This window comes from Trichosurus vulpecula, chromosome 9 (assembly GCF_011100635.1).
Source record: "Trichosurus vulpecula isolate mTriVul1 chromosome 9, mTriVul1.pri, whole genome shotgun sequence".
Classification (NCBI taxonomy): domain Eukaryota; kingdom Metazoa; phylum Chordata; class Mammalia; order Diprotodontia; family Phalangeridae; genus Trichosurus; species Trichosurus vulpecula.
The window spans coordinates 86,156,636-86,167,409 of record NC_050581.1 but is presented as its reverse complement, the minus strand read 5'-3'; the positions used below and the strand labels follow the sequence as shown (position 1 = coordinate 86,167,409).

The window sequence follows — 10,774 nt, the reverse complement described above, 5'->3', positions numbered from 1 at the left end:
TCTCCTCTGTCACTTACAATGCAGAAAGCCTGAATTATCCTAGCAACACAGATTTAGAGCTGGGAGGGTCCTTACAGGCCATCTTTTGTAAATTATAGATAAGAAACTAGCATCAACAACTTACTGTCAGAGTTGGGACTTGAGGTCTTCCTAATTCCAAGTCCAACATGCTATCCACAGCATCATGTTTATCTCATCAGATCCTTTCCTAAAAGTAGGTTTGAAGTTGAGGCAGGGGCTGAAAGTATAAGAGGGCTGGTCATGTGAGTAGAGAAAGAGAGAGTGCCCTGGATCAAACAGAAAATGAACAGAGAGCTTAGAAATGATAAAGGCAAACTGCCTCCTTCACCCTTTTTTCCCCTGAGTCTGGCCAAACAGAGATTCTATATTTGATGCTGGAGGTAATAGGGAGCCCCTGTAGTTTATTGAGTGGTGGTGGTAAGGGTTATATATTTAGACCTGGACTTTAGGAAGAGCACATTGGTGGTGGGGTAGAGTGAAGGATAGACTGGAGTGGGGAGAAACTTGAAGCAGAGACATCAACCAGTAGACTACTGTGATGGGACAGGCATGAAGCACCAGGGTGGTAGCTGTGTCAGGGGAGAGAAGGGAACACACAGGAAGGATGCTATAAAGGTCGAAATAACAGTATTTGACAACAGAATGGATATAGGGATAAGAATGAGGCATCAAGGACAACACCTAGGCTTTGAGCCCGGGTGCCTGGGAGGATGGTAGTACCCTTGATAGTAGTGAGGAAATCAAGAATAAGGGAGAGTTTGGGGGGAAAGATAATGAGCTTAGTTTTGGATATATTATGCCACTTTAAAAAAAATATTTTCCCCAAATTACATGTAAAAACAATTTTAAAAATTCATTGCTTTTTTTTTTCTTCCTCTAGTCAATAAACATTTATTAAGCACCATGTGCCAGGCACTGTGCTGAGTACTGAAATGCAAATACAAAATAATCCAATCCTCCTTGCCCTGAGGAGCTTACAATCTAATGAGGAAAGAAAACAAACAAAAAAACAGAAGCTAAAAAGCAAGGAGGGGGGATAGGGGAAAAGATACCCAACTTGGCAACATGATGAAGTTTCAAAGTAGTACAAATGGGTAAGAAATGAGATATCTGAGCTGAGCTCCCACCTTAAATGGGATTTTGGAGTTCATGAGTCCACTCCACAAACAAGAGCAGCAGAGGGAAATGATGAGGAGGAGTACTAAGGATGATGGAATTTTGCAGAATGTTTCCCCAGTAATGAGCTTCCTGGACCATGGTAGAGAAGTCAGAGAAGTCTGAGTAGTGCATTCTTCCTCTCCTTTTCTCACCTCTCCCACTGCATTCCTCTTCCCTACCCTTTCCTTTCTGAGATCAACAAAATCTAACAGAAACACTCACAGACCCTCAATCAAATTAGACTCCCTCTTTGGGGTTACGTGTGTCATCTCTCCAAATGTAAATAGTCTAACTTTAGTTCATTATGATTACACAGTCCATATCTATTTTTTATTCTTCTCTTCACTTCTGCATTTGCAGATCAGATTTTCTACTCAGATACAGGGTAATTCTTGGCTGTAAGCTCTGGAATATCATAGTCCATGTTCTTCCTGGTGGCTGCTAAAGTATGATCCTGACTGTGGTTCTATGGTACCTGAATTATTTCTTTGTGGATGTGTGCAATTTTTTTTTTAAACCTAGGAGCTCTGGATTTGGCTACAATATTCCTAGGAGTTTTCATTTTGGATCTTCTTTCAGTAGGGGACCAGTGGATTCTATTTCCATTTTGTCCTCTGATTCTAAGAGATGTGGGTACTTTTAAGATTTTCTGATATATGGTATCTAGGCTTTTTTAGTCATTGTTTGTAGGTAGTCCAATAATTGTGGGTGATTTCCAGGCCACTTATTTTTGTTATAAGATACCTCACATTTTTTCATATCTTTTCAGTCTTTTCATATTTTACTATTTCTTGATGTCTCATGGAGACATTAGCTTCAACTCAACCAATACTGTTTCCCTAAGCCTCCCTGAATGGGAAAAATGACTCATTATAACTTTTTCTTGTATGTTTATAAAATGAGAATTTGGTCTGGTGCATTTTTAGTTCATTGTGGAGGCTGAGTGGGTAAGTCAGCCTGTACTGCTTCCTGTTACTCCATTACCTTGGCTCTACCCCCTGAATCTTCTAAAGTTGAAAAACCTCTGTGCTCTGAGAAAAATACCTTTTAACAACCTTTTATTAACCAGTTTTCTCCTTTGCATGAATTTGCTGGTGTCAGTTAATAGATTTTCTCAAGAAAACAATCTTTCTATATGCATAGTTTTCTGTTCTGTATGAATATTTTGATGTTGAATAAGGTGAGTTATAGCAAAAGGCCTTCTCACATTCATTGCATTTATAAGGTTCTTTTTCAGTATGAATCCTATGACGTATATAGTTGGATCTGTTTTCTGACCAAAGGCATTCCTACATTAAAAACACTCACAAGGTCTCTCCAGTATGAATTCCATAGTAATGAGAAAAAGCTGCCCTCTGACAGAAGGCTTTCAACATACATTTTTCTCAAGTATGAATTCTATGGTGCTAAGATTAGTGATCTGGACAAATATCTTCTCATATCCATTACATACATAAAGTTTCTATCAAGTATGAATTCTATGATGTGGAACAAGTATTGTCTTTTGAATGAAGGTCTTTCCATCTTAACTGAATTCATAAAGTTTCTCTCCAGTATGTATTCTCTGGTGTTGAATAAGTTCAGGAGACCATAGGAAAGTCTTTCCACATTCATTACATGCATAAAGTTTCTCTCCAGTATGAATTCTCTGATGTCTTCTAAGGTATGAATTCTGGCTGAAAGTCTTCCTGCATTCCTTGCATTCATAAGGTTTCTCTCCAGTATGTGTTCTCTGGTGCTGAGTAAGATCTGCTCTCTTACAGAAGGCCTTCCCACATTCATTACATTCATACGGTTTCTCTCCAGTATGAATTCTCTGGTGGTGACTAAGATTAGAACTGCAGACAAAGGCCCTGCCACATTCGTTGCACACATAAGGTTTCTCTCTAGTATGGATTCTCTGATGGTCAATAAGGTGTGATTTACAGCGGAAGGCCTTACCACATTCATTGCACTTGTAAGGTTTTTCTCCAGTATGTGTCCTCTGGTGCTGACTAAGATTAGTGCTCCGGACAAAGGCCTTCCCACATTCAGCACATTCATAAGGTTTCTCTCCAGTATGAATTCTCTGATGAACTATAAGGTATGAATTATGGCGGAAAGCTTTCCCACATTCATTGCATTTATAAGGTTTTCCTCCAGTATGTGTTCTCTGGTGTCGAGTAAGTCCAGTGGACCGGAGAAAGGCCTTCCCACATTCATTACATTCATAAGGTTTCTCTCCTGAATGAATTCTCTGATGTCTTCGAAGGTATGAATTCTGCTGGAAGGCCTTTCCACAATCACTGCATTCAAAAGGTTTTCTCCCAACATGCTTTCTCTGGTGTCGAGTAAGGCCAGTGGCCCGGAGGAAAGCCTTCCCACGTTCATTGCATATATGAGGTTTGTCTCTAGAATGAGTTCTCTGATGCTCAGTAAGGTGTGAATTACAGTGGAAGGCCTTCCCACACTCATTGCATTTATATGCTTTCTCTCCAGTATGAAGTCTCTGATGTTTTTGAAAACATAAAGTCCAGCGAAAGATCTTCCCACATTCATTACATTCATGAGATTTTTCTCCAATATGTATTCTCTGGTGTCAAATAATTTCATAGCCCCTTAGAAAGGCCTTCCCACATTCATTACATACAAAAGGTTTCACACCAGTATGAATTCTTTGATGTTCAGTAAGCTGTGACCTCCAGTGAAAGGCCTTCCCACATACATTGCATTTATAAGGTTTCTCTCCACTATGGATTTTCTGATGTTTCCTAAGATATGAATTCTTTTGGAAGGCTTTTCTGCATTCCGTGCATTCATAAATCTTTTCTCCTCTGTGAACTCTCTGGTGCAGAGTAAATTCGGTGTCCTCATGGAAAGTCTTTCCACATTCATTACAATTAGAAAACTTCTTTCCAGTATGTACTTTATGCTTTTCAATACAGTCAAAATTATAGCTAAAGGATTTCTGACATTTATTGTCATTAGAAAATATTTTCTATAAACAAGTTCTATATTGTTTTACATCTGAATATTTTCTGAAGTTCTTTCTCTGTCTATTATACTTATGAAGAAGATTCTTTCCTATAAAAAATTGCTTCTGTGGCTGTAGAATAGAGATCTTGCCATTTTTATATTCATGGACACTCACTTCATTGGAGGATTTCCTTTTAGTGGTTTTTATTTGTCTTAAATGTCTATCCTCCTTGCTCTGCTCCTCATTTAACCTTGTATAACAATCCCAGCCTCCCCCCAAAATCAAGATCCAAGAAGCATCCCTTAAGAGTCTTTTTTTGGATGATTCTTCCACAGTAAGGCCAAGCTCTGGAGCTGACTCTTTGATTTGAAGCCTAGTGTCTGAATCTGGACGGCTGCTTCTTGGAAAATGACCCTCAGGTATCCAAGGTGCTTCCCCTTGCACCAACTGAGAGATCACATCTGGCCTGGCAACCACAAAGCCCAGGCCAACCAGATTCCTGTAGTTCTCCAGCATCACCTCCCGGTAAAGCTCCTTCTGGGAAGTGTCCAGGTAGCCCCATTCCTCCCAGGTGAAGTCTACAGCCACATCCTCGAATGTCACTGATTCCTGGGGGGCCATGGCTTCCTCTCAGCTCTTCTGCCCCTCGGGCCAGGCAGGGGCCTCTCCTGGGGAGGAGAAGGGAGGGCTGTGATCCTGGAGGGCACCCTCCAGGGTGCAGATCCCCACTCAGGGACACCCTGCTAGACTGAAATGACTGGACCAATTCATTGCTTTTTTAAAGTTTTGAATTCCAAATTTTATTTCTCCCTCCCCTTTCTCCCCCCTCCCTGAGACAGTAAGAAATCTGATCTAGGTTATATATGTGCAATCATATAAAACATTTCCATATTAGTCATTTTGTGCAGGAAGACTTGAAAAAAGAAAGAAAGAAAATATGTTCCAGTCTGTATTCAGACATCAGTTCTCTGAAGGTGAATAGCATTTTTCATCATGAGTCATTTGGGATTGTCTTAGATGATTGTATCGCTGAGAACAGCCAAGTCATTCACAGTTCTTCATCGTACAGTATTGCTGTTAGAGACGTGAGAATGGAGATTAGAAGAGAGGTTAGGGCTAGACAAGTAGGGAAGCCAGTGCTAAAAAGGGTGGTAATGGAAGCATTATTGTCAGGAAGGAGCTGGGTCTCAGTGAGAACCAGAAGACAGAAGAAGTAAGAGAGGAATAGGTTTAATAAGAAAGGAAGTTTGTTGATTATGAAGTAGGTGTTCCAAAAGGCACAATAGGAGATATTAATAATATATTTGGTTGATCAGGGTGACATATTGGGTGAGTAGGGTTAAGGTGAATGGGAATGGGGGAGCACACAGTTGGGGCTGGGAAAGCAGGTTTGTTCTTTGACAGCCAGGAATTCAATATTACTGGGATGAGGAGTACAAAAGGAGAGTATGCTAAGTATTGAGGAATGGGGCCAGGCAGTAGATAGAGAGAAGTCCACAGAGAAGGCAGATAATTAGATGGCTCACTGCAAGTAGCAATGCATTCTTTAATTCTCTAAGGTCTACTTCACAGCAAGCAGAAACAAGAGGAAATATATCCCAAGGAATCAGGATGTCAAGAAACACACCTCAGCTAGGAATTCATCAGAAGGGTCTGGAGTTGAAAAGAAATATGCTAGGGAAGGAAAGTTCCAATCTCTTTTACATCTATGATGTGTTTTTTCAGAAGTTTTAAAAGCAATCTATAAATTGCCTTATACAATAATGCTGCTACCACCAACTTCTAGAAAGCCACAGGAAACTACTTGCTATAAGATACAACAAAAAGCATAGCTCTTCACAGTCCTGGAACATTCAAATAGCATACTGGCTCCATTGCTAAAGATGAGAATGGTGATTTCTTGCACTAACATAAAAAGAAATGATAACACCTTAAACATTTAGGAAAAAAATATGTCGAGTAATCTAAGTAGTTAAGAAATTAGGAAATGGATTGTGTAGCGCCTTCTCATTTTCATGTCCTAGGAATACTGTGTTGTCACATGGTTCGACCACCCCTCCACCCCTAAGAGACTCCAGTTGTTCTTTATCATTTCCAGGACCATAGACAAAATCCTGTTTGGTATTCAAAGCCCTTCATAACTTAGACCCCACCTATATTCCAGTCTTTTTGCATCTTACTCCCTACCACATACTCTTTGAACCAGTGATACTGGCCTCGTTGCTATTCCATGAACAAGACACTCCATCTCTCTGCTCCAGGTGTTTTCTCCAGCTGTCCTCCGGGCCTGATGTGTTCTCCCTCCTCATCTCTGCCTACTGGCTTCCCTGGTTTCCCTTAAGTCTCAACTACAATGCCATCTCCTACAGGAAGCCTTTTCCAACCCCTCTTAACTATAGTGCCTTTCCCTCTCTCAATTATTTCCCATTTATCCTGCATATTGCTTGTTTGTACATAGTTGTTTGCTTGTTGTCTTCCCCCAATAGACCATGAGCTCCTTCAGGGAAGTTACTATCTTTTGCCTCTTTTTGTATTCCCAGTGTTTAGCACAGTGTCTGGCACATAGCAGAAACTTAATAAATGTGTATTGACTGACAAAGGAAAATGTCTCCTTAAAATTCATGGCCTGTACCATATTTAATTAATATATTTAATAAATTTTCAGTCTATATAGTAAGAAGTATAATCTTTACATGTTTGTTTGTTTTTTAAGAATTGTAAGATTTCATTTCAGAATAAGTATTGCTCTACTCGAGCTGTTCTGGGATAATACTGGAGTAACGAGAACATGTATATTATGAAGCAATAGCACTACCTTGTGGTAAGATTGAAACACTTCACTTAAAGGAAAATGGGATTCACAATGCTCTTGTCAAAAGCTTAGGGGAATCTAGAAATCTGACATTATAATGTACTGTACAAAATGAAAACCCTGAATAAATATTTGTTAAGTTGAATTAGATTACGACTCTTTCAGAAACAACTTCTTTCTATTTTGCTTCTGAAAGAAGCATATTCTAATTCAACTTAACAAATATTCAATGGCTTTTATGCACAGAGCACATTATTATATCAGTGCTATTGCTTTATGATATATGCATTCTCAGTAGTCTAATATTATCCCAGAAGAGCTTCAGAAGTAGGGCAGTACTTCTTATTCTGAAAGAATGAGGCGGAAGTTGAAATGCGTTTTCTACTGAAAGAATTCAATGACATGCCTATGATAGGTACTGTGTTTAGTTCTGGGAACAAACATTAAAAACAAAACAAAGTTTCTGCCCTCTAGGAGCCAGGAAAGAACAGCGCCAAAGTCCTCCAGAAAAATCTGAGGAGGGAGAGTGTTCATTAGCAGTTAGAGGAATTAGGGAAAGTTTCATAGAAGAGATGACACCTGGACATGCCCTCATCGCCTCACACCTGGATTGCTGCAATCGTCTTCTGACTGAACTCCCTATCTCAAGTCACACCAATCCTCCACTTTGTTGTCAAAGCGATCTTCCTAAAGTGCAGGTCTGACGGTGTCACCCCTGTACTCCATAAACTCCAGTGCTTTCCTATTACTTCCTGAATCAAATGCAATGTCATCTTTTAAGCTTTCCAAGCTCTTTGCCAATGGGCTCCTTCCTACTTTTGCAGGCTTCTTACACTTTACTTCCCTCCATGCATCCTTTGATCCAGTCACACCAGCCTTCTTTCTGTTACTTCATTTCCCAACTTCATCCCTTTTCACGGGTTTTTTCTCATGCCCAGAATGCTTTCCCTCCACACCTCAGCCTCCTGATTTCCCTAGCTTCCTCCCAGAGTCAGCTCAAATCCCACCTTCTGCATTACATCTTTCCTGATTGCCCCCATTGCTGATGCGTTTCATCTGGGGTCACCTTCATTTACCATGTTATGTCATGTATGTGCAGTTTTTTGCATGTTATTGCCCCCATTGGAATGTTGGCTCCATGAGGGCAGGGGCCATTTTATTTTGTTTTGTTTTCCCTTTCTTTACATCTCTAGCACTTGGTACCTGGGACATAGAAAAACTTGTAAATACTTGTTGGCAAGGGGATGAATAATGAATCAGACATGAGCTTAGAAATCTTATGTAAAGTGGAGTTGAGCACAGATGGTAGAAGATTGTGACTTGACTTCTACTGTTCCAATATTTCTTCTCAACCCTTCAAAAATACCTCATTAAATACAATTGGGATGATGACATCTCACATTTCTATGGTTTTTTTTCCAAGATTTACAAATCACTTTCTTGAAAGCATTCCTGTGAGGTAGGTAGTATATTAGTATCCCCATTTAACAGACTAAGAAACAGAGGTCTGGAGAAGTGAACAAAGGTCACTCAAAGGTCACACAGTTAGTAAGCATCAGAACCAGAGCTCAAACCCACTTGAGTCTGAGGCCTATGTACTTTCCATTACACTCTGCTTTCTTCTAATAATGTTGCTTTTTAAGTAGCTTGCAGGATTAAGAGTATCACTTCCTCTAATAAATGCTTTAATAAATCCTTGTTGACTGAGTTTCTAATTGTGTCTGTCTAAAATTCAATTCAACTCAAAAAGTATTAATTAAATCCCTTCTCTGCAAAAGGCATTGGAATGTTTATCGAGCACTGTAGGGTTTACAAATACCTTCATGTAAATTCATTTATGGACAGCTAGGTGGCACAGTGGATAGAGTGCTAGGCTTGGACTCAGGAAGATTCCTCTTCCTGAGTTCAAGTCTAGCCGAAGGCACATACTAGCTGTGGGACTCTGGCAAGTTACTTAACCTTGTTTGCCTCCGTCTCCTCCTCTGTAAAATGAGCTGGAGAAGGAAATGGCAAACCATTCCAGTATCTTTGCCAAGAAAATCCCAAATGGGGTCATGAAGAGTTGGACTCGACTGAAAAATGACTAAACAAATTCATTAGATCCTTTTAATACGCCAGTAAAGTTCCATCATACTGTAAAGTATCATAATCCATTTAACAGTGATAAACCTGAGGCTCAGAGATATTAAGTGATTTGTCCATAGTCACACAGCTGTTAAATGTGAAGTATGATTCAAAACAAGACCTTCCTGGCTCCAAGTCCAGAGCATTATCTATTACACTTCCATTATGTCTACCAAAAAACCTTCTTAAATAAGAGTAGGATGATAACCTGTCATATTTCTACGGCACCTTGAGGTTTACAGAGTGCTTTCCTTAAAACAAGATGTCTGGAGAGATGCATTGCAATGTGTTCTGTGGTTAAATAAATGTCCACTTTGTTCTTATTAGTCCAACAAAAATTTGCTGTAGCTGTGTAAGGCCACTAAAAAAATATAAGCGGGGTTTGATCAGGGGAATCTCTGATATATTTTATGATTACCTCCAATCAACTTGAGATTTGTGCTGAACTTGGTCTGAGAGGTCTGAAAGGGCTCATACCCAAGGAGGTAGGCTTGTATCCTATATCCTCCACGAGAGGACACAGTGGCACCTAGTGACTGGGTCTGCCTCCAAAATGATTGTCAACTGAGAGTCAGGAGAGACAGACTCTTGTCTAAGAGCTACACTTTTTCTGTGGTCTATGTTGTTGTTCAGTCACTTTTTCATCATGTCTGATTCTTCATGACCCTATTTGGGTTTTTTTTGGCAGAGATACTGGAGTAGTTTGCCATTTCCTCCTCCAACTCATTTTACAGATGAGGAAACTGCAGTAAACAGGGTTAAGTGACTTGCCCAGGGTCACACAGCTAGTAAGTGCCTAAGGCCAAATTTGAATCCAGGAAGATGAGTCTTCCTGACTCCAGGCCTAGCACTCGATCCATCGTACCATTTAGATGCAAAGTCAGCCTTCATGGAGGAGGACGAGAAAGATAGTAATTCCCCGTCCCTCTCCTTCCCAGAAGCAAATAGCGGAAGTAAAGGCAGCAGGAGCATAAAGAGAGCTGTCTGTGGTTTGAGAAAGGACATTATGAACCTCATACCTTCTGCTCCCTTCTGCTATTTTGTTTCCTTTCCTGAATATAGATTTAGAATTCTTGAGAATGGCTGTCTCCTGTCCAAGTGATAAGGCATTGAGATTTCTGATAGGAGCCCATGGCAATGCAGACATATCTTTGCACACAGCCTGAGAGAAGATGTCCTGAGAATGGACTTTTCCAGCCTTGGAAGTTAAATCATGGTAATTCCAAGTTTGAGCCACATTAGGTGGGGATGGGAGATCTGGGCCTTGCTTCTTGCTACTGCTTCTTGCTTAGACAGTGTAGATCTGTTGTAAAGGGGATTATATGTTTAGCAGTCCCCCAAAATGTATTTTACCTTATGGGAAGAACCCAGCAATCATCCTCAATTCTTCACTCTCTCTCATGCCCAATATCTAATCTGTTGCCAAGTCTTGTTGATTTTACTTTTATAATGTGTCTCACATATACTCCCTCCTCTCCTCTAACACTGCCCTCATCACTTTATCACCTGGACTTTTGCAATAGCCTACTGGTTGTTCTCCTTGCCACAAGTCTCTCCCCACTCCAGTCCATCTTCCACTCAGCTGTCAAAGTGATATTCCTAAAGCACAAGTCTGACCATGTTTACCCTTCTACTCAATAAAGTCCTGTTGTTCTCTATCACCTCCAAGATCAAATATAAAATCTGCTATCTGACCTTCAAAG

The 10,774-nt window shown here is 40.2% G+C and overlaps 1 protein-coding gene across 1 annotated transcript; it reads right to left on the bottom strand.

Annotated features, from left to right (window-relative positions):
* Positions 1 to 2,145: 2,145 nt before the first annotated feature.
* Positions 2,146 to 4,832, bottom strand: LOC118832178 (zinc finger protein OZF-like). The gene is made up of 3 exons (XM_036739590.1): positions 4,184 to 4,832; positions 3,788 to 4,090; positions 2,146 to 3,535 (listed from the first exon to the last, which is right to left on the bottom strand). Exons 1-3 carry the CDS (start codon positions 4,754 to 4,756, stop codon positions 2,705 to 2,707), a joined length of 1,707 nt encoding a protein of 568 aa, XP_036595485.1. The 5' UTR covers positions 4,757 to 4,832; the 3' UTR covers positions 2,146 to 2,704.
* Between the last annotated feature and the right edge of the window lie 5,942 nt (positions 4,833 to 10,774).

Excerpts from the sequence above, each read along its gene's own strand:
- LOC118832178 (XM_036739590.1), bottom strand. The coding sequence starts at position 4,756 with ATGGCCCCCCAGGAATCAGTGACATTCGAGGATGTGGCTGTAGACTTC. Across the intron at positions 4,091-4,183 it reads ACTTCAGAAAATATTCAGAT|CATAAAGTACATACTGGAAA; the intron begins GTAAAACAATAT and ends TGTATTGAAAAG. Across the intron at positions 3,536-3,787 it reads TATGTAATGAATGTGGGAAG|GCTTTCCTCCGGGCCACTGG; the intron begins GCCTTTCTAAGG and ends GAACGTGGGAAG.